This window comes from Phascolarctos cinereus, unplaced genomic scaffold (genome assembly GCF_003287225.1).
Source record: "Phascolarctos cinereus isolate Bilbo 61053 unplaced genomic scaffold, phaCin_HiC Scaffold_7;HRSCAF=346, whole genome shotgun sequence".
Classification (NCBI taxonomy): domain Eukaryota; kingdom Metazoa; phylum Chordata; class Mammalia; order Diprotodontia; family Phascolarctidae; genus Phascolarctos; species Phascolarctos cinereus.
In genome coordinates, this window is record NW_027556180.1 from 122,400,882 (window position 1) to 122,426,140 (window position 25,259).

A 25,259-nucleotide genomic window follows, 5' to 3' on the forward strand; every position below is an offset into this window, starting at 1 on the left:
AAGACCAAAATGAAGAGTGAAATTAAAGTAGGAATGACATGTTAGTTTACTACAGATAATATGATTTTCACAGTGTACAATAAAATGGCTCATAAATGATAACACCTAACATTTATAAAGATCTTTAAGATATTTCAAAGTGCTTTACAAATATTACTGCACTAGATTCTCACCACAACCCTGGAGGTAGGTGCTATTATTACCCCCATTTTACAGGTAATAAAAGTGAAAGCATATAGAGGTTAAGTGATTTACCCAAGGTCACACAGATAACTGTTTGAGGCAGGATGTGAACTCAGATCTTCTGAATTCCAAGTCCTGCACTCCAATCACCGCACCACTTACTAGCCTCTGTATAGGCATTTTCCCACATTTTCTAATAGCATGTCCTCACATTTGTGCTATGTAACTTTTAAATGTTAACTTACTTGAACTGTCAGAATAAATGGCATCTTTCCCAAACATGTAGAGCTCTCCATCTTTAGATATGACAGAACTACTTCCATTATTGCATGCTGTATACACCACAATTTTTCCTTCCATTTTAATTATTTTTTTAGGCTTGTATGGTTTGGATTGCCGTCTGCTTTTAGCTTAAAAAAATAGGCAAATAAAGTAATTTAATGTGCAAAAAGAATCTATCTTGCAAATGAAACCAAGTATACACTATTAAAATCATTAATTAAAACACACTTTATTTTTACACTTACAATCAAAGCTAAGTCTAATATAGAGAAGGGGAAAGAAGAAAGAAAAAAAACCATATATATAGTGCCTACTATATGCCAGCCACTGTGTTAAGTGCTTTACAAATATTATCTCATTTGATTTTCACAACCCTGCAAGGTAGGTGTTATTGTCCTCTCCATTTTAAGATGAAGGAACTGAGGCAGAGAGGTTAAGAAACTTGAACAGGGTCATGTAGCTAGTAAGTAAGTAAGGCCCAGTGCTCCATCCATAGTACCACCTCACTGGCCCACAAGTACACAGGGCTATCGACTGACAGCTGGATGGGGACATTACCAGGTACCTAGTCCATCATTTCACAGAATAAAAAATTGGGTCCAGAGCCATGAAGAGATTCGCCAATGGTCACCCAAGTAGTATAATGAAAGAAATGGAATCTGATTCCAGGTCCTCCAACTCTGAGCAATGTGCACACTGAATCCTCATAAATACTTCAGAACGGACAGGACAGAGACAGGTAACAGGCCTGTGATTTCATCAGCACAAAGAGCTCCCCGATAAGGAAACTGCCTCTACCAACACATGTCAGTACCTGCTCTGTAACAGTCTTAGAGAGTTTCCCAAGGCATTGATGGGTTAAGGCACTTGCCCAGGGTCACAGAGTCAGTTCATGACAGAGGCAGGACTTTGGAGGTCTCCTAGCTACAGAAGCCTAAGACAAACTATCATTTTAGAATGTCTTCATCAATTACAATTCTTTGATGAACATAAAAGTTATACGTACTTTTTTATAGCTAGGCAAAAATATAAGCTTTTATACCACAAGCTTATCAAACAAATAAAGAGTAAGATATAAAGTATATCTACTAGGTTTAAGAATAATTTTATAAAAAATGAAAAATAATTTCAATTTAAAATAAAAATATGTCTAATAATTTAAAAATGTTTTTCTTTAGATCATTTATATATTTTATCTTCAATAATGTCATATTTAAAAAGCAAACCTTCCTGCTAAAATATCTGATATTTTAGGCATTATAGTGATTATGAATTTTTCTATTTTACAGCATTTTACAAATCAATAAAAAGAACAAGTAAATACAATCCTAATGAGATAGTAAACTTGTTATGTTAATAACAATTCATGGAATTAATACATTCTTTGATAAAATTAATTTCATTCTATTTCCACAGTTAACTAAGGCGACTTACTTGACTCTCCATCTTCTCCTTTACTGGCAGATCCTGTGAAGAATATGCTTCCATCCTCTGCAACTAATAGAGCATGGGAACCATCATGGCCAACTGAAAACTGAACTATCTTTGGAGATTTAGTAATCGGCAGCTCAACCCATTTTCCTGCTGAAGGCCCACCTTGTTTGATTCCTAAGCTCTGGTACTTGCCTGTGTAATATACCTTGGGAGAAAGGGATTACATTATTTAGGAATACCTCTTAGGATGCGAAATAGAACAAAAGCTATATAATAATCATAAATTAGGTTTAAGTCAATCAACCAGATTTTATGCTCTTTTAAGAAAGGAAAAACAGTCAAAAAACCCCACTAACTTCATAAATAAAACTATATGTAGTAAAAGTAATCAAAAGTATTATTTCTGTTAGATTGTCATGAAGTATATTAAAGAAGAATGTGTGTGTGTGTGTGTGTGTGCATGTGTAAATTCAAAAGAATAAACATTATCTATATTTTATTAAGGCCACACTTTCTATTTTCAAAAATACACCAAAAATCTTAACAGTGAAACATTTATAAAATTCTGAATCTGAAAAGCCCTCGTTTTCAAATTGGCTTTATTATATTATTCATTCTCATTTTCCAAATTATATATATCTAAAATGCAGACCCCATGGAACAAGAGAATGAGCAAAAGAAACCATAAGTCCTTATGGTTCTTAAAGAACTAAACTCCACAGGATAGAAGCATACATTATGGCTTTAAAGAAGTCCTAATATGATTCTCAGGCAGCTAGCTGGTTCAGTGGATAGAATGGAGGACTTGGAATCAGGAAATCCTGAATTCAAATTTGGCCTCAGACACTATTGTGTGAACTTGGGCAATTCACTTAAACTCTCTGTACATCAGTTTGCCCACCTGTAAAATGGGAAAAATAATAGCACCTATCTCCCAGGGTTGTTGTGAGGATATAAGATATTTGTAAAGCTCTTTGCAAACCTTAATGTGACATGAAAATGCTAGCTATTATATTATCTAAAGACTTTCCCATAAACTATAAAAGGTCTTGACCATTTTGAATCATGTCTTCTTTGGTTCTGCTTCCCCTTTCCACTCCATAAGTATGGGTGTACGATCTCCAAGTTTCTTCAGGTTTTATATCTCCATGCTTCAAAGTTCATTTCTATGCAGAGGGCTCCAAACCTTTCATTCCATCCCTGAACTCTTTTATGAGCTCCAGTTCTATATTCCCAACTATCTACTAGAACTCTGTATCAGGGTATCTTGCTCACACTTTAAATTCAACATGCCCAAAAGTAAACTCACTCTTTATCACCCCTAAACTTACACCTCTGAACTAACTTAGCCATTGTTTTTAGTGGTACCTCCATTTACCCAGCCACCCAACCTCAAACTCTGGAGCAATTTTTGACTCCTCCATTCCCTTGCCTCCCCACAGCCTATCTAGCCTATCAGCTGGCCAAGTTCCTTCAGTATTGTTCCACCTAACTTCCTTCCCTCCTATACTACCAGACTAGTCTGGGTTCTCATTACTGTCAATATAGAGTAGTTTCATGGCCTCTTAAAATGGACACTGCCTCTATTCTTACTCCTTTCCACACTGTCTTTCACCTACTGCTAAAATAATTTTCCTAATAAGCAGATCTGATAACATCTTTTTTATTACTTAAAAACTTTCAGGGGCAGCTAGGTGGTACAGTGGATAGAGAAACAGCCCTGCATTCAGGAGGACCTGAGTTCAAATTCGGCCTCAGACACATAACACTTATTAGCTGTGTGACCCTGGGCAAGTCACTTAACCCCATTGCCTAGCCAAAATCCCTCCCCCAAAAAATAATAATTAAAAAAAAACCCCTTTCATTGACTATTTACTGAACAAAAATACACAATCATGTAGTATTCAAAGTTCAATACTAGTCCAACCTTCCATTCTAGGCTCATTTCACGCTATTCTTGGTGCACCTCATGTTCTAGACAACTCATACTATGTTCTCATGTATTTCCCAACTGGAACTACTTCTCCTCCAATCTAGTATCTACCTGGAAAAATTTTTCATTCTTTTCTTTTAAGGGTTAGGTACCTATTCTGGTCTCCCCAAATCTCTAATTCCAGTCTATGTGACCACTTTTAGGCACTGAATCATATTTTAATTTATATTATAATTTGTAGTGTAATTATCTTATTTCTCCTACGTCTTAAGAACTAGGGTCTGTCCTAAGTCCCTTTCTATCTCCATACCCTCTTAGTGATCTCATCTACTTCTCAAGGTTAGTTATAATCTCTATGTGATTGCTATCTGTATCTATATACATCTATATAAGTCTCAAATCTTATCTAGCCTTACTTCCTTTCTCCTTGAATCCAGTCTTTTATCACAGAATGGCTGCTATATATCTCCTAATTAGGTGATGTTGGACATATACATTCTGACTTTCAAGTTCACCTGTAAAATGGAAATAATATTTGTACTCACTATTTCATAGAGCTATGGTGAGAGAAGCACTTTGTATACTTGAAAATGCTACAGAAATATGCAAAAGAAATAGTATGTTGTAGTTTAAGCCTTAATAGCTTAAAACTACACTAAGACTTCTGAAACAGATTATGTTGTTTGGACACAGAGGAACTGAGTTCAAATAGCAGCCCTGACTTTTATTACCTACATGACCTTGAGCAAATTATTTCTCTAATCTAGGCCTTAGTTTTATCACCTGTAAAATAAGGGAGTTTAACTAGAAAAGTCTTTTCCAACTCAAAATCTATGATTCTATCATCTCCACATGCTTGCCCCAACATTTCAAACTCAACCTAACCAAAATAGAGCTCTTTATCTTCTACCCTAAACCTATCTGTTCTCCAAATTTATCAATTTCTGATGAAGACACCATAATCCAACTTTTCAGCCACCCAAATTTTCATGTTAAGAGTCACTTTTGATTTCTCCTTCCCCCTGCATTCCTTATATCTCATTGACTATAGTCAATCCATTGTCAAGTTTTGTTATTTATACCTTTTCAACATCTCTTATATCTATCCTCTATCTTATATTATCCTAGTTCAGGCTATCACTTTTTACATGTAGTAAAAAAGTCTCCTAATAATTGGTTTGCCTATGTTGAAATAGTTGTAGTATGATATATTAAATAGAGATAGGCCTTGGAGGCAGGAAAAATACCTGCGTTCAAATCCTATTTCTGGGACCCCAGGCAAGCCACAACATCTCAACGCTCTAGGAAACTCTCTAAGACTCTGATGTACAGGGAAAGATGCGGAGCTGCACTGGTGAAGTGTCCTCATATAGGAGTTCAATTTATCACTGAAATTACAGGTTTCGTCCCTATCCCTATTTCTAGTCACTCCCCTCTCCAAACAGAGCTGCTAAAATAATCTTTAATGCATAGGACTGATAACATCATTCCTCTGCAGAAAATCTTCGGAGCTTCTTGACATTGCTTACATAAACTACAAGCTCCTGAGTGTGATACTTAAAGACCTCCACAATGTGGCTCCCACACACCCTTCTACACTTATTTTATATACTTTCTTTCATGCACTCTATGTTCTGGTCAAACTGGCCTACTAAGATGTTTTCAGATACCAGCATTCCATCTTACATCTCCACATCCTTGTAAAGCTCATCCCTTATAACTAGAATTCACCTGCCATTCATTACTCTGAATCTCTGTCTTTCTCTAAGCCACATCCCCATGCTACACACTTAGTAATTGTCCCTACCTAAATTGTTACTGTTTTTTCCATCTCTTCTGTGTACAAATATACTTATCTGTAAAAAACCCCTTCCAATGGAATGTAAGCTCCAGGAAGAGCACAGACAATCTTTACTTTGCATCCTTGGATTCCAAGATAGTGACATCTACATAATATGTGCTTATTGAACTGAATTTTTTAATCTCTGTATCCTCAGACTAGTAAAATAACTTTCTTGTAAGGACTTAATAATAAAGATTTAATTTATTATTAGATGGCAAACTCCATGACGGCAGGAACCTAATTTTATCTAACCTATGTTTCTTCCCTTTTGTCTGCCATATTTCTTTGCATGCAGTAAATGTTTAGAACATTTTAAAAATGAACATACATGTAGAAGCAAATATTTCTTCATATGATGATCTCTAGAATTATTTCCATCGTGGTGTGAACTATTAAAAATAAGCTTTAGTGATTTTTTAAGGTTTGCATTTATGTGGAAATTACAATTTGCAAGGAGCTTTCCTTTTAAACCCTGTGAAGTAGGCAGCAGGATCATAATCCTCATTTTGCAGATGAAGAAACAGATGCTGAGATATTACTTTCTCCTATTCTATCTACTATTACTTTCCAAGCAGCAAAGCCAGAACTCAGAACATCCAAGTCTTCACTGTCCTTTTCACTAGAACAATAATTTTCCACTCTAGCATGGCCCCCTCTCTATAAACGATTACAGATTGAATTATAATTTGAAAACACTTACTCCTAGTCTTCCCTTCCCATACACCTATAGCTATATATTCCTGAACAAGACATGAAGTAGACTGGTCCATTATTATCACTATTTTGTAAAATATTAATGCAAGAAAAGTAATTTATCTAATAATACCAAGATTTTTTAAAAAACATTAAAACTAGAACCCAGATCTCCTAACTCATGCCCTTCTGTTCTCGCCACCATATGATCATATTTCTTAACACAACCATATAGGATTATGACAACCACTACACATTATCATATACATATGTTATATGTTTTATATATACATATAGTCAAAAAACTAATCTTGTTTTGGAACATGGTCTATAGCAAGCCCAATGGAACAAATTTCTATTGCATTTCATAAATCTAGCATTTTGTGATAGGCACATTTTTTTCACAAGTACAACTACAAAACTCTTGTTTTTTTGCATTTCAGAATATTTCAATAGGCTTTAAAGTGGTGAACGCTCATTTTAAAACAAAAAAAAGTAAAACTGAATATCCATTCATTACTTTATAACCCATATTTCACATTAATGAATAGTAACCATGTAAAAAATATTCTGAAAAGCAAAGACTGAAAAGATATGTATACTACTTCAAATTATGCAGTAATCAATAACTGTTAAAGAATACATTCATTCCTTAAAGCAGCTAAATAAATGTCACTGTTTTGTTGATTTCCAAATAAATAATGTACCTTTCCACTAGCAGTTTTCATAAGTGCAAACTCACGTCCTGCACCCAATACAGCTGACTCCTCATCAAATCCTGTACCTTTAAATTAAAAATTTTAAATTAATATATGCACAAATAATATAATCACTTACGATTGTAAGTGTGCCTTTGCTTCTAATAAATAGGTCACATTTATGGTATGTCATAAATAGGAAAAAAAAAGATATGAAAGAAAACATCATGCTATATATGATACTTGTACTTTAGCTAAGACTTAGGGGTAGGGAACTGCAGCCTCGAGGCCACATGTGGCCTTCTAGGTCCTTGGGTGTGGCCTTTTGACTGAATCCAAGTTTTACAGAACAAATCCTTTTATTAAGAGGATTTGTTCTGTGAAGTTTAGATTCAGTCACAGCACCACGCTTGAAGACATAGAGGGCCACACGTGGCCTTGATGCCACAGGTTCCCAATCCTGAAGTAATTACATAAAAATAGCTTTAACTTTAGAAAAATCCATTTTTGTAATACCAGTCATGATTAAACTAATCACAAATTTCAGCACTTTTAGAAATTTGTAAGTGAATCTTTACTTGAAAAATTCTCCTATGAATAAAGAGTAGGCTTTTTAATCCACATAACTAAAACATACAAAACAAATCAATAATTATGTTTTATCAAAGTAAAAAAAAAATTAATTCAAAAGGGTATGGCTTATATTGCATCTCAAGTCACCAAATCGGGGCCCTGTTAGCCAGGACAGGCAGGCAAATCCAAATTCCCAGCATACAGAAGACATTTTGCTTGAGAAATCTTTCTGAGGAAAAAGTAGCGCATTACTTCTTACTGATAATGCACAAGTTCTAAATTAAGAGACTGAGCCTAGAAGATACTCTGTGACTAAGTTAAATTGTTGGTTGACTTGTAGATGTTAAGAGACTTTCATTCTAGATTTTTTAAAAATAACGTTAGAAAATCCTGTGGCTGTGAAAATCTCAAAAATCAATTCAAGTAAGGAAATGCTTCTGGACATTATCTAGTTGCTATGCCTTTGTCTCCAAATCAAACTCTTTTTAAAGATATCCTTAGTGTTCCCTATATTCTCACTCCATAATTCATTCTAGTAGTAAATTTTCTTTTGTAAATTCTGCTATACTTCCAACTTAAGTAAGCTTTCTTTTGTGATAGAATTTAAATTAACTGTCTTTTGTACCAGTCCCAATATAAACAGTAGTTCTACTGTGCCACAGAGAGTAATTTCAATGTAGAAAGAATGCCCAGAAATACACAATACAAAACGTAAATAAAACCCATGACTTCAAATGTCTGAGTAAATGCTGAAAGTAAGAGTAGTAGACAAAAATGAAATTGACTAGTCGAGAGAGACAAATTTGACCTAGTCATCATTGAAATTTGGTGCATAAATATGGCTCTAGAAGTATACATACACCTGTTCAAAAGGAACAGATCTTCAGGACTGAGGGCTGAGCAGAGTTTAATGTTAAGGAAAGAATTTCAAGTGAGGAAATTCAGGAACCAGAAGTAGTAAGTACAATGGAAAGATTTTGGAAAAAGATCAAGATAAGATACTATGCAATTGCCATTAGAACACAGACCTAAACAATTACCTAGAGCTGAGAAGTTAAGAAAAGGAATCACAGCCTAGCACAGAGGCAAGCTATGATAATGATGATACCTTTCAATCCAAGGGACATCTGTGAAAGCACTTTTCCTCACAAAAAACAGAGCAATTAATGTAATTCCTTTACTTTCCTTAGTGACAAATATATCCTTTAAAGGTAGAGGAAGCAATTAGGGGAACTTCCATTCGGGATTATCATCAAAAAGAAAGAACTGATTGCTGTGTGTAGAAACACTTCCCCCTCCCCTCTTAAAGGGTAAGAATTTGCATTAGAAAAGGGGAAACTCAGGCACAGTCTGATATGTGCCTTAGAATTTAAAAAAGGGTAAGTTCTATAAACATCACAGTTTTTACCAAAAGGACAAGCAGAAAAACAAAGATATTTAAAAAAAAAAAAAAGAAAATGGGAAGCTCTCAAGAGTTAAATTCTAAAGACTCAAAAAAAAATTAAATGATAATAGTGGGAGTTGGGTAAAAAAGAATAACTTTAACAAATCAGTTTTTTCAATGTACAACAAAACAGAAACAATGGCAGATTAAAAAAAAATGAATATAAATTCACAGCATAGCCCTTTTAAAATTGTTCAAGACAGGTAAAAATGAGATAAAGCTGGCAAGGAAAGGTGATAAAAAGGTTTAAAAAAAGTCACATGAGAAAAAAAAGGAGGCTTAAAGAAAGGACAGACTATTCTCTGGATGGATGCAATGATACTGAAAATGAAGAATAGACAGGACTGTTTAACTCTTATGTTCCTTATTTTCTCTACTAAAGCAAAAGGTCTTTGGAGTCGAAAGAACAAAATAATTAGGATTTAGGATTCACGATAAGTAGGAATATAGTAAGACTACTTAACTGCCTTTGATAATTTCTACTCTACTATCTTAGCATACTGAAAGAACTCGCAGACAGGCTGTTGAACCCTTTTCACTGTTACAGGACTGGAGAGAGGAATGTGGACCCAATTTTCAAATAAGGGAAAAGAATGGTTTCTGCATAATACAAGTCAGTAAGCTTGACTTCAATTCCTGAACAAATTTCTATAATATATTGTTAAAGGGAGAGTTAGTGAACATTTAGAAAGGGAATTGGTGATGACCAAGTGCTAGTATGGCTTCATTATGGGCAGGAACTTTCATTTTTATCTTTGTATCACCAACATTTTGCACGGTTCTTGACATACAGCTGAGTAGCTAAATTACATAGTGGACAGAACACCAGGTCTGGAATCAGGAAGCCCTGAGTTCAAATCTGGCCTCAGACATTTACAGTGTGACCCTGGACAAGTCACTTAACTCTGTTTGCCTCAGCTTCCTTATCTGTGAAAAATGAGCTGGAGAAGGAAAAAAACCTCTCCAGTATCTTTGCTAAGAAAACCTCAAATAGGGTCATGAAGAGCCAGACATGACTGAAAAAGAAATTTTTATAAGTGCCAGATGATAGACTGATCGAGAATAGACTGTGCCAGGACGAATTACACTTCCTTTTCTTTCTGAAAGGTTACTAGACTGATAGATGACAGGAATGCATTAGATATAGCTTACCTAGATTTTAGCAAAAAATTAAGAAAAAAATCTCCTATGTCATTCTTGTAGACAAGAAGCTGAGATGCTGGCTAAAAAGTTAAATGGACTATAAATTGGTTACATGGCAAAACACAATGAATAGTTATTTATAGTTCTATGACAACTTGGAAGAAAGTAAGTGGAGTGTCCCCAAGGATCTATGAATCTAATAATGATGTTTAATTTTATTATCAATGTCTTGGATAGATATGAATGAAATGCTAATCAAATCTGTGGATTACACAAAACTATAGCTAATAGCTGATTTTAGCTAAAATGCTGAATTATAATATCAGGATCTGAAAATATTTTGTAAGCTAAAACATTGGGTTGATGATAATAAGATGAAATTTAATAGAGATAAATGCAAATTCTTCCAATTCTGTTAAAAAAAATTGACTGCAAGTATAAGATGTGGGTATGGGGAATGGTCAAGCAACCATCAGTCTGAAAAATATCTGTACAGATGAACAGATGGGCAGTGACACAGAAACTACACACACACATATATATATATATCTATATATCTATATATATATATATATCCAAAATATGATCTGGCAAGCCAACGTATCCAACGTAATCTTAGGACAGAGGCTTAGTCCTCAAAGTTTGGAAAAAGCTAGTCCTGCTATACCATGTCCTATTCAGACCACATCTGGAGGAATGTATTCAGTTTTGGGTGCCACATTTTAGGAAGGACACTGATAGACTGGAAAACATTCAGAAGAGGGGAAAGTAGAATAGTAAAAGGTTCATAACATACAAGTAATGTCTGAAGAAACTTGGGATGTTTCACTTGGAAGAGTGAGAAAATTTAGGGAAACATAACAGCTGTCTTCAAGTATATGAAGGATTGTCATATGGAGGAAAAAAAAATGAAACTTGTTCAGTTTGGTTCCATAGGGAAGAATTAGAAGCAATGTGTTGAATATGCAAAAGAAGAATATTTTAAGGCTTAATGTCAGGAAAAACATCCTTTCAATTTGACTGATTCAAAAGTTCAATGGGATGCCTTGGGAAATATTGAGGTCTGCTAACTAGAGATAAAGATAGAGGATAGAGGAACATATATAAAAAGTGATATCACAAATAAGGAGCAACAACGTGGCACAGTAGATAAGTGTACTGGACCTGGAATCAGGAAGACCTGAGTTCAAATCCAGCTTCAGACCCTTACTAGCTATGTGACCCTGGGCAAGTAACTTAACCACTGTTTGCCTCGGTTTTCTCATCTGTAAAATGGGGATAATAATAGCCCCTACCTCCCAGGCTTATTGTGAGGATCAAATCAGATTATAATTGTAAAGTGCTTAGCACAGTGCCTGGCACATAGTAAGAGATAAATAAAGTTAGCTATTACAAATATATTATTAATTCTTATGGGATAAAATATAGATGGTATTTTTGTTCTGATATAAGGCTAATTGCCATCTAGGCCACTTCCAAATTTTAGCGTCTGTGACTACAGAACTTATACAGATTTTACATATGAAAACCCTTACATGCCTTACTCTTAGGCACATGTAAATCCTAGATTTCATTTCTGGCTACAGAATTATCCCCAAAATATCAAACTGCAGGGCTGTGAACATTTTAAAATGTTTTAAAAGAGAAGGCAGTATTAAGAATCAAAGTAGCTGGCAGAGTGATCTTCATTGCACAATCTTACTTATAATGTGCAAATCTTTCTCCAGATCAAACAAGGAGATGCCGCAAGCATGTAAACATTTTCTGGCAAGTTTGAGCTGCAATTCTTGCTGAAGTACAGGTTCAGTGCTTGTTGCAAATATTCTAACGACGAAGCCATCCTAAACAAAACAGAGTATTCAGAGTATTAAATACTGTATAATTAGTCATAAATTCATCTGGATAAAATGTCTGTTTGGCCTAACAACTCAAATGGAATTTTAAAAAGGGAAAACTATGAATCACACTGGAATTTCAATAAAAAGCTGGCCTTAGAGTAAATGCTTCATGACCACATTTTAAAGGTGAAAGCAAATTTCAAAAGGTTTCTCTTGGTACTTCTAATAATTAATTTACTTGGAAAAAGTTCAAATTAAAATTGCTTTGTAAGTTCTATAGTATGAGGGAGAGGATACTTTAGGCTCTTGTACCAGATTTAGCTTTCGGCTTAGAATCATCATTCCCTTTAGAAAGTATACAAAATCAAATATTTGTTGATTGTCCTTACCTCTGTAAGATAAAGATATATGGATACAATTTTATACAAATCTTAAAAATAATTTCAATATTAAAGACATAGGCTCAAATAGGCTGATAAATACTCTTAGGTGCAATAAGCAGATAACACTTTGTAAATTCCTAGTGAACAATTTTGACAGTAAGGAAGAATGAATGAATGAGCATTTATTAATCAATTACCATACGCCAGACACTGTGTTAGGGACTGGGGATGCAAAGAGTTTTAAAAGTATACTAAATTAAATATTTGCTGACTGTCCTTAGTCCTCTAACACAGATATATGGATATGATTTTATACATCTCTTAAAAATAATTTCACTGTTCAATGTTAAAGACATAGTCCCAAATGACTGAAATACACTCTTAGAGGCAATGAACAGAACACAGTTTATAAATTCCTGTGACAGTAAGAAAGAATGAATGAATGAATGAGCATTTATCATTCATTGATTATGTGCCAAGCACTATGCTAGGGACAGAGGATGAAAAGAGAAAAGTAATACAGGGCATATGGAAAAGCCTCATGCAGTGTTGTACTGAACTTCCAAAAGAATATTTTATGGAGCTAGAAAAATAATAATGAAAGTCACATAGAAGAACAAAGGTCAAGAACTGAAAAAGTAATAATGAAAAAAAGGGGGAAGGAAATAGGTTTAAGCAGTAATCATTAAATGTTTTGGTACTGGTTAAAAAAATAAGAGGTCGTTCAGTGAAATAGATTAGGTACACAACATACAGAAGTAAAAAAAAAAACAACACAGCAGCATAGAATTTGATTCTAGCTACTCGGGGAAGGACTCACTATTTGACAACTCCTAGGAAAGCTGGACATCGGTTTGGCAGAAGTCAGATTTACACTAATGCCTCCTGTCACCTACCATTGGAGCTATAAGCTCCAATGATAGATGACTGAGATATAAAGTCACGTCATAAACAAATTAGAAGACCAAGAGAGAAATTACTTGTCAGATTTATGGGTATAGAAAAAGATCATGAATAAACAGAGAGCATCACACAAAATAAAGACAATTTTGATTATATAAAATTAAGCAAGTTTGCACAAATCTAATGTAGTAAAAATTGGAAGGGGAATAGGAAAAAATCTTTGTAACAAGTTTCTCTGATAATAGTCTCATTTCCAAGACATATAAAGAATAGATTCAAGTTCATAAGACTAAATAAAAATATCTGTAAGACTAAGAGTATTGTTTTTTATGAAAAGGTAGTTCTCTAGGGAAGAAACCCAAGCTATCAACAATCATGACAACATTCCAAATTATTAATTCAAGAAATGCTGTAAATCACTAAAAATTAGAGAAATGCAAATTAAAGTAACTTTCTGGTGCTACTTCACACCTATCAAACTAGCAACAATAACAAAAGAAAAGATGACAAATGTGGGAAGATCTGGCTACACTATGCACTACTGTTAAAACTAGGAAATAGTCCTGCCATTCTAGAAAGCAATTTGGAACTCCATACCCTGAACATAACCAAACTGTGTATACCCTTTAACACAGCTATACCAATACTAGGCCAAGCCTCAAAGAAATTTATAAAAAAAAGCATATACACAAATATAGTTATAGTAACTCTTTCTGGTAACTAAAATTGGAAACTAAAGGGGTGTCCTACTAGGGAATACAAATTGTGGTACACAATGTAACAGAAGGTCATCATGACAATGATGAAATGAACAATTTTAGAGCAAACTCAGAAGACTTTTATGAACTGATATAGAATGAAGGGAGCAGAATTAGAACAATTTATTACATTGATAACATAACAGAGAAAATCAACTTTGAGAGACTTTAAAACTCTTATCAGTGCAGTGATAAACCACAAGTCCAAAAGAATAAAGACGATACACTCTACTAACTTCCTCAGAGAGATTTTGATAGACTTTACATACATAAAGAGACAGACATTTTCCAACATGGTTAATGGGGGGAATTAGTTTTGCCAGACTACAATAACATATCTTGAGGGATTTGGTTTTTGGGTGGTGCAGTGGATAGAATACTGGGTCTGGAGTCAGGAAGACCTGAGTTCAGATATGGTTTCTGATGCTTACTGTTGACCCTGGGCAATTCATTTAACCTTGGTCTGCCTTAATTTCCTCAAATGTAAAACTGAGATAAAAACAGTAACTACCTTACAGGCTGTTAGCATAAAATGAGATATTTATAAAATACTTAGAACAGTGCTAAGTAGTAGGCGCTATATAAATATAAATGCTTCTCCCTCTTCATCAAGTCTATTTTTTAATTTGTTCAATGGGAAGTGAGATGGAAGTGACAGGAGGGAGAAATATACATACATACATATACACACACACACACACACACATATACACATATATAACACGTATATACATATATACACATATATAACACGTATATACATATATACACATATATACATATATATATATATTTTTTTTAATGTTAGTTAAAAAAAAATTTAAATAGAAACAAAAGCTAAGGCCTGATGGTCCTTTAGGTACATGAGTTATATTGCAAAAGCCAGGGACTGAAAGACAATAGAACAGTAGATGTTAAGTTCCAGTGGTCCAAAGGGAGTAAAAGGGTAGATGGTAGTATCTGACAGGGTCTCATTTAATGGAAGGACTGTAGTTGATGATTCTTTGTTTAACCAAATGATATTAATAGCATTGTCACTGATCAATGATTACTAGAAAAGGGGTAGTAGCCCTGAGTGTCAGAGAAGTTGGCAACTGTGGTGGAGATAGAGTAAAGTTTGAAAAGCACTATTTTAAATGAATGGGCAAGAAATGTTGTTGCCTTTTTCCCTTTGTCTATTTCTTTTGTGATCCTGAGGTTTTCTTGTATGATTTTTTTCCTTTCTTTCCTAACTCTTTCTCACTCATTTATTCTCTTGCTTTCATGTTTCCCTCCTTACTCCACATTCATTTCCTCCTTACTATAATAGTAAAAGGGTTAAATTTGGAATCAAAGCAACCCTGGTTTGAATGCCAGAGGTGCTATGTACTGGACTTGTACTTATTTCCTCAGCTGTAAAAATTTAAGTCTCTTCTAGCTTTAAAGCCTATGAACCTAACTTACTTTCTCTCTGTTATTTTTCTTTACCTTTTAGTTACCTTAAAATGAAAGCATAAAAAGTCATAAATTCAGAGATAAAGGGGACCTTAGACATAATCCAGTCTAATGCCTCATTTTACAGTGAGTATGAGTCCCAGGGTAATTACCTGTCCACAGTTTCACAGACAACACAGCCAACTACATTTTTTGAAAGGGATTTAACACCTTATAAAAGCTAAATCTACAGGATAGCATGTGGTTAGTTTCACTGAGTAGAAATTACATTGGATTTTGTGTCAGAGGACTTGGTTTAAAATCCTAGCTTTGTTACTATCTATCTACCTAGCCTTGGGCAAGTCAATCTCACTGGGCCTCAGCTTCCTCTTCTATAAATTGAGGGGTACCTGAACTACATGATGTGAGGTCCCTCCCAGCTCTAAATTCACAATTCCACAATCCAACTGTAAAGGCAGAAATGATAATAACACTATATTACCATAAGCAAGGTTCTCTAGTAAACTACCACAGCTATACATTCTTGATCAATAGTAGCCATTATCTATTGTAACCTTAGAGGAAGAGACAACAGGTAGCATGTGCCAAGTGGGTCAAACCACGACCTCTACCTACCAATCCTAATGAAGATAGCCAAAAGCTTTGAGAAAAATACTATCCCCTGACCAGCAGCCCTGCTTCCAGTTCAGGCCACATAACATCAATGATGGGAGCAATCACTGTGCAAAAGAAGACCCATCTTCATCACTACCACCAATGCCAACCATTGATTAACTGCCATTGATGTGAAGATAAGCCCAGGAGCCCAAAGAATGCCAGTGCCCTCCAAACAACCATCCGTGCTTCTTGTCCAGTCCCACAACCATCCTCCTAGGAAGGCAAACTGGCAATTGCTTCTGTTGGTGCCCCAGCCCCTCACTCTTCTACCACCATAGCTAATAAAGACATAGAAAAAATGGTGGCAGTTTCTGAGGAGAAAAGAGGGCATATAGCAAAGCTTGTGAAGACAGAAATGACAGAACTTGAAAATCAATTGGACAGGCAATCAGAGAGAGTGAGGATGATCTCTATGTTTCAAGCATGGGTGAATGGGAGGATGACATCAATAGAGAAGTTAGGAAGAGGCGAGGGTTTTGGGGGGAAAGAAAATGAGTTCAGATTTGGACATGTTCAGTTTAAGATGTTTATGGGACTTCTATTCAAGATGTCAGTCACTTAGAGATGAGAGACCAGAGGTCAGCAAAGAGCTTAGGGCTGGACAATAAGATCTGAGAGTTATTTTGCAGAGTGATGATAATTGAAACTATGGGAGCTGATAAGATCACCTAGTAAAATAGTATAGAAGGAGAAGAGAAGATCTAGGACATTTCATTCATTCATTTTTCTCTCATATAACAGAAAATACACCAGAACATCACTATAACACATTTCTTACAGTCTATATTACAAATCACATTGTAAGAATGTTTTATCTTTTAGTACTTTAATTATAAACCCCCTTGCATGCAGTCCAAGAAATACCAATCCCCCACCAAATGTATTCTATAATGAAAACAACAAATATAATGAGTTCCATGGTATAGTTTTCTGAAAACCAAACTTGGTTAGATATGGTACTGAACAATATAATTAACCTTAAAAAAAAAACAAAACTAAACCTATGATTTGAATGGTGTAAGTAACTCCTAATGAAGTGCTCCCTCTACCAATGCAAAATGGTACCTCCTTTGCAACTCATAGTCTCAGAGACATTCCTGGAGTCATTAAAGAAGCTATATGACTTGCCCAGGCTCACACAGCCAGTATATATATCAAAAGTTGAACTTGAAACCTGACTCCTCAGCTCTGAATCCATTATGCTGCACTACCTATTATGTACTCATTTTTTTGTGCCTAATAGGGCTGCATCAAAACTTTTAATACATATTTTTAAAGGAAGTGAAATTTTTTCAAACACTTCTTACAAAGTAAAAGTACCTTCACATCATTATGATATCTTTTAGTTTCTTACAAATGTAAAAAATTTTAATGAAACAAATCTAAATAGCTAACATCGTTGCTAAACAACTATATGACAGAAAAATATCATCAATGATCCAGTTAATGATGTCATTAAGACAAGTACTGAGTTCTTCTAAGAACAGTGCTATATTTTCATTTTTCCATTTACATAATTTCAGTATTCTGCAAAGTTCTATTTACAATTCATGGCTCACATTTTGAAGATAGTTTGCTAAGAATGAAGATATTATAGGTAATTTTGGAATATAACAAAAATAACTGGCATGTGTAGCCAAACATGAGACATTAATCTTTTTTCTACAATGCTTTTTCCAACTAATTCAAGCTTAGACCACATATTTTTGTGTAGAGGCTAACCACCATTTTCCCTTGCAAAAATGCTATTTAATTATACAAAATTACTTACATCTCTTGAAGCAGCTATCTGATTAATATATTCTCCATCAGTGAATAAAATATTCTGTCCTTCTGTGTGGCAATCTGTACAGAAGGAATAAAAAATAATTATAACACAAAGACACAACCCAGAAAGGACCTTACTCCTCTGATGATGTCACAATGGGAGTTCTCCAAGGAATAAGTATATGTTTTAACTCAAAGGAGATTGAAATTTATAATAAAGAATTCAAAATAATTAAGACAAACTAAATAATTCATTTAATAATTCTACCTATAAATTTTTGTGGTCTTAAAAGTATTTCTTCAGTCCTTAATACTCAAAGATCTCAGTGTCAACCTAACTCCAAAATTAATTCTTATTAGGTACAGTATGGTAGTATTCATGCATCATAACGAACAAGCAATAATTTTGATTATCATTGCAATACAACCACATGCGATGTTGGCAACAATCTACCCTTTCACAGACACCACTGTGGTTGGTGCCATTGAAAAATACTGATGGACTTAAAGCTTTTTTGTAATTGGGGTCTATTATTGTCCAATTACAGATATCCCTTGTTTTATATATATACACATTTCAAAATCCAGTGACACTTCAAATCTCTACATATATTCATATTGGCATTCTATACCCTGAAGTTCAGATTTTCTTTGAATCATTTCTTATATTTTCCAGCACTGTCCAGAATCCAGGATTCTTCATTGGGAGTATGTGCTCTGCTTTTGTTTATTTATAATTTACTATTAAAAACAAGCTTCTATCATATTTTATCAGTAGTGTCCCTATCTAACATATGAATAACTGGAGTTTTAACCCTATATTTTAAAAATATGCTACATATCAAGTTTGCTTCTATAACAAGGGATACCTGCATTATAGAAGCACCAATGGGATCTGTATTAGTGATTGTTGTTGAGTAACACAGACCACAAGAAAATTTAGCTTCTAAACAGACAGTATTCTTTTGGAAAAACAAATTTCAGCAAGCATAAAGAACACACACACACACACACACACACACACACACACACACACACACACACAGTCTCTCTCTCTCTCTCTCTGTCTCTCAAAAATAACTGCTGACAACTGTACTATCTCTCCATTAATCACTGTAAAAACAGAATATTCCATTTCTAGCTTCACCTGAATCAAAGAAACACACAATTCCTTTCTTGGAATGCAGTAAAGGACCCCAAACAAGCTGAATTACTATATATTTTTGCCCAGGAGCTAGCATACTTCCTTATCATAAATATGCAAAACACAGGCAGACCCTTACCCAAACAGAGAATTTCAGTGATCACAAACTGGAAATAGAAACTGGGAGACAAGGCCCACTGGAAGCCCAAGAGACTTGATAATCAAAGAGAGGAGAAATCGAAAGAAAGAGTTCCTATTCCACTGTACAGAATACAAAGAAGTACAAGAAAGATGCTTCTCAAGCTCTAAGCAGTAAGATTTTAAACTAAAAAGCAAAGAAGAAAAACTCATTATTTCAGAAACAAGCAGGGACAAGGAATGGAGTGGCGCAGGAAAGCAGCTCAATGGTCTGAGGCAGCCCATCATCAGACATGGACAATAAAAGGACACGGGGACACGTAATATTAAAGCTGTTCCTGGATACAAAGAATAAAGTGTCAATATGGTTAGAGCTTTACACACTAAAATAAAACCAGAACAAACACTACAGAATGTTGAGGAACCATTCTTTTAATTATGGCATTTTCTGGCCATCTAAAAGGCCAAAAACATTTCTAGAAAATACAGGCTACAAGTGGCTGCATGAAGCTCAGTTAATATCCATTTTTAACAGGTAGTTCGCCAGCCGTAATCCTAAGTGAATTCTTCTATTTCTTGATTAGAAATCTAAAGATTACAGGCATCCCTGGTGCCAATTCCCACTTTTCCCCACCAAAAAACCTGACACTATCCAAAGAGGAGTTGAAGTGAAAGTATCAGAAAAATGAAAGCAGCAAGCTTCTTCTTAGGTTTGAAAGGCTGAGTCTTCTTTCCAACAGTTTCAAATTTTTCTTTTGTCCTTCTTAAAAAAGTGTAAGACAAGATGGATTTATTTTCCAAGAATGTTTCTAGAAGCTTCTATCAGTGCATAAGAAACAGAAGAATGGGGATTTCACTCCCCCCTCCACCACCACAGATTTTGTTCCATTCTTCCCCCTAAATATTATACACGCATATGAAATATGAGGATTTAAAGCAACCCCTTTATCTTACATAACACAAAATATAATGCAGAAGAATTTACAATTAATAACTGGATTATTCATCTTTATTTTCAGACAGCAAAATGATGAGGACAATTCTGGGAGGTTTTCAAACAGATAAGCAGTCATTCAAAAAGGAGACTTACAGACAGTAAAAATGTATAGTCAAAGGACTTAGGATGAAAGGAACCTTTCAATTTTATCTGAAATTGAATAGTAATTATCCAAAATAGATAGTTGTTCTCTATTATAGAGAGCAACTAACTATATGAAACAGGCTGGGTCTCAGTTGCCTTATGTATAAATGGAAAATAATCTTCCAAGATATCATTCAAATTAACCAATCAATATAAATATTTTTGAAATTTAAAACAGCATATAATAATCAGAACAGTTATTACATGTAGTAACAGGAAATAAAATGTAACAAAAAGCATAGGGAAAAGTAGGTTCACAATGTATTCAAAATATAAATGTCACTTCACAGATAAAGATATAAATTCATATAGTACTAATAATTAAAATTTATGGTAAAATGACCAATAGCAAAAATTTATGGTAAAATGAATCAAGTCCCTGAAAGTCAGCTTGATAGACTAAGTTTTCTTTTTTAAAATGACTGTATGAAATAGGTTTTAAAAAATTAAAAGCCTGGCATACATTTAACATTAATTTGTGGTTCCAAAAGCATTTTTAAAAGGAAAAAAAATCAAAATACCATTTGTCAAATCAGGTTTTCCAATAAAATCTTATTGTTAAAATAAAAATAAAGGCAGAAGGTGATTTGCCCAAGATTACATGGCAATCACTAATACACTACTAGTAAGAATTTCATAATATAAATTCAAATATTAAACCTCTCTTATTTCAACAGTTTAAATATTTTTGTTAAAACATCAGGTTTTAGAAAAAGAATAATTTAATATAAATTTTAATTAAAAAGCAATAACTTATATGTAGCATTATACATATGCAATATATACGTTTGAGTTAAATATATCAAATTTACAAACTCTTATCTTTATTCAGGCTGAAATAGTCCTGGAACCCCGTTTCAAGCATATTTTTTGCTAACGCTTCCTCATTTATATGACTAAACAATCTAATCCACAAATTTTTTATAAATCACTTGCTAAGATATAATACACCAGAATAACATACCTGGCAATGTTACAGTACCATCTTGTTCCAATGTTTCAGGATTTATTCTTATGGCTGTCATGCCGTGATTATTCATATCTCTATATAACAAATAACCCTGATAATAACAAAACATTTTAGGGGTTATAAAATATTTTTCACTTCTAAAGTATCTTGTTTTACGATTATATAGAACCATACTATATTCTCTGAAGATTATGATAAATAGATATTAGTTATATTTATCAATACATATCTATAGCTATTAAATACACACAAAAGAACATATATACATTTTAATAATGGGATAGATGCTATACTATTTAGTTATATACTTAATCATTTGAACCCGTGAGTGAAGAGGTACTTTTACTTGGCAAAGAGACACAAATTATGTCCAAGATTACCTTGGGTAATTTTAAAATAAATAAGCATACAAATTAGCATTATAATTTAACAACTATTTTGAGAAAAAGTGATTCAACAAATTATAAGAGACCATTTAAAAGAGTGAATAAAGCCATGGTTCTAGTTATAGTCATCATTAAACTAGTCATCTTGAAAAATAAGTTATATTCCCTAAAAGGAACTTTTTAGAAAATGTAAAGCATATTTAGAATGTTTCCCAGTAGAATATAAATTCTTTGGGGGTTACTTGTATCTCAACTTTCAGGGCAGATAATAATTATTCAATTCAAATTTCAAAGGAGATCCTGTTTTGGATTTTTAAAAAGATTTTATCCCAAATTTGGTAAAGTCAGATTATAGCTCCTTCTGGGGCATTATTTTTTATAAATAATTCTATTGAGAATGAAAAACTGCTATGAATGATTATTTAGATTGATTGTTAATTGCACAATAGATTCGAAACTAATGAGTTCACTGGGAAATCAATATAATCAGATACTTTAAAAGTATGTATTATATGTTGCTTTACTATATTTGAAAAAAGTAAACTTTCTGAGGATGCAATTAAAACCGATAAAGAATATGCAATAATGGCTTCCCACAATTCTCTTTTCAATAAATTTAATAATATCTAATTCACAAAACTGCTTGTTATGGACACTATTACTTTCACATAATTTATTCAAGTTGTTATTAGGTAATTCTTCTTTTAAACTGATTTTTATTTATAAATAATGCCAAAAGGAGTTTATTCTTCCTTCCCTGATACATACATATAAACTTTCTTCCCTTTAAAAATGCTTACAAAACAAAGAAAATATTAAGTGGAACAGAATGTTTGCTGTACTTTTACTTCAGAATTTCATAGCTGACAAAAACAACAATTAGATATAGTACTTTTTTTTTCTTTTCCTATACTGGGAAAGTGAGTATGTGTGATTTGTAACCAATAAGAGCCATACTTCTTTAAAAAAAGGAAGTATTTTTTTCATTCTTAATATATGTGAACAATAAGCTTCTAAGATTAAAAAAAGTTTGTCTTGTTTTAGACATTGTCCTACCTGAGCATAACCTAACCAAGACTTCTTTTCTTTTCTGTTTTTGATGCGGGATGTAGAATTGTATATATGACCCTGTAAGATAACAAAAGTTAGTCTAATAATTGTTAAAAAGGCAGTTCCATATGTTATCACTTAATCATCTAGAAATATTATAAAGACTATAGTTAGCTGAAAACAAATGAACAAAACAAGAATACAAAAAAAGGAAAACATTTAGCATTGAATTTTAATTAGTAGGTTTTTTTTTAAAATCACTCATCATTACTACTAGATTAAAAGGTATTTTAAAAGTCAAGCAAGTCACAAAAAAATATGAAGAATCTTCTATTGTGGATTTTAACTACAAAGAGTATATTACCCTCACTGTTCCACTGTATCCAGAGCCAATTTTGTATAATCCATCCTTGCATAACAGATAGAGGAAAAAACCATCATTCTGAAGTAGGCATTGGTCATCTTCATCTACAGAAATTTCTTTCAAAGGCCACTTGTGCATCAATGCTGCCTTTTTAATTCCATTACTAAACCAGTCCTGAATTTGAATTTTGCCCACCAAAACAGCTTGTACGCTCCTTTGGAGAGAGTTTAGAATTGTTGGCACCTATGTGGGTACAAAATTACATTACGTGACTTCAAATACATAACATAGATAAGGCAATTATTAAAACACAGCATTTTAGAAATATGAAAATGATTCATCATACATAATTTTGCGTAAGTTAGTGACTTAAAACAACTCAAAAGGCAAGAAAAGTAAGAAATCTAAAGCAGATAGTGTTTAAATATCAAAGTGAAAATACGTATGAAATACCTGAATAGTTTGGCAAGCATGGCTGCCATTGTTAGTGAGGATAGCAGATATAGCCTGAAGAGTTCTTCCTGTTTCCCCCCAGGAAGCTACCAGGCTAAATAGACAAGCACAAGAAAGTGCAGTCAGGGACTGTCCTGTACTATCACTCATTCCAGTACTTCGAACAGTAATTTCCAAAAGGAGCTGGAAAAGAGACTCTGTGGATAAAATAAAATTCTATTAAATTAGCACAGGTAAAATACATTTTACACATACTAACACAATTTCCTCCCCTTTACTCTTCTTTCCCAAAAGTCTATTTGAACAGAACTAAAAAGAACATTAAAGACTATCTTTGGTTTAGCTCGCTCATTTTAAATGTAAGTAAAATGAAACTTATAGCATCTATGAAACTTGCTTAAAAAGTCACTTAAAACAGAGTTATCAATTCACTTAAGGAAGAATTGAATCATGCAAGAAGTAAGCACAGATTTCATTTTACATTAATGGTTTCTCTTATAAAGTTGATGTAAAAAAAATTCAGTGGAGCCATAACTTTGTATGTACTTGTTTGCAAATCTTTAACATAACAAATAAAAGTTATGTAATTACTGTGATGCTAACATAGTGAAGCACAAACTGGCAAGATAATAAGTTTTTATTTTTATCACACAGCTTTGTTTTATTACTAATATCCCACCTATTTTTTGCATATTATTTTAAAAATCTTTTCAGCATACCTTTCCATGGCACTTTTCTATCCAAAACAGCCCTGCCAGACAAGGCAGGAATCGTTATCTTTAGATAAAGAAACTAGAGGTTAAGTAAATTTAAGACCTAGACATTAAGTAATTTGTCTGAGGTCTCAGGGTCAGAGAATTTTAGAATTTTAGAGGTAGATGGGGCCTCAGAGGTTATCTAGTCAAACCCTCATCTCAAAACTAATCCATTTGCTACTATGTTCCTTATGTAACAAACCAAAAAACACAAGTCTCTACTTGGAGCATCCAGGTTCTGCATGAAGACCTCTAATAATAAAGAATTTACCACTTCTCAAGAGCCCAGGCAGATATAGACTTCAGTACTACAGCATCTCTTGGTGAATGGCAAAATGTCATTCATTCACCCAGAACAGTAGTTCTCAAAGTGTGGTTGAAGAGCCCCTAGGGAACTTCAGGGAGTTCATGAGGTCAAAACTATTTTCATAATAAGATGTTTTAATTTCTAAATATTGCTCTTGGGGGTAGTGGTGGTGGTATTCCAATGGTTTGGAATACTAATCTTTGGGCATTATAGTTACCCATTAATGAAAAGTACAATAAAATTACTGAAAAACAGTGCTAAACAATTCAGGGAAGAGGAAAAATATGTCAAAAAGAAAACGCTGATAAAAGAACCTGAAAATTTTAAAAAACTTAATAAAATCTATCAATACAGCAAACTCATAAGTATGTGAGATGGATTTTGGAAGTTTTTTCTTGGTCCCGGCCTGTGATTTCATTGGAATAGGGAATTTCCAGTGAAGAAAATTCCTCTACAAAGGCAGAACAGCAATTGCTCTACAAGTTATAATATTAGCAAGTTGCCTGGGGCACTGAAAGATTGAGTGACTTGGATAATATCACACAGCTATTTACATGTTAGAGACTGGACCAAAATCTCAGTTGT

At 33.7% G+C, this 25,259-nt stretch overlaps 1 protein-coding gene across 1 annotated transcript in view; it reads right to left on the reverse strand.

Moving 5' to 3' along the window:
- Positions 1–233: 233 nt before the first annotated feature.
- The window catches only part of LOC144454746 (E3 ubiquitin-protein ligase MYCBP2-like), a 96,265-nt gene continuing 71,239 nt past the window's right edge, over positions 234–25,259 (reverse strand). The window contains exons 5-13 of the mRNA XM_078147205.1: positions 23,613–23,809; positions 23,160–23,402; positions 22,802–22,873; positions 21,354–21,450; positions 17,971–18,044; positions 11,929–12,067; positions 7,076–7,152; positions 1,900–2,104; positions 234–593 (exon numbers count right to left, since the gene is read on the reverse strand). Coding sequence (XP_078003331.1) covers positions 391–593; positions 1,900–2,104; positions 7,076–7,152; positions 11,929–12,067; positions 17,971–18,044; positions 21,354–21,450; positions 22,802–22,873; positions 23,160–23,402; positions 23,613–23,809 — 1,307 coding nt within the window. The 3' untranslated portion in view covers positions 234–390. The remainder of the gene's footprint in view (positions 594–1,899; positions 2,105–7,075; positions 7,153–11,928; positions 12,068–17,970; positions 18,045–21,353; positions 21,451–22,801; positions 22,874–23,159; positions 23,403–23,612; positions 23,810–25,259) is intronic.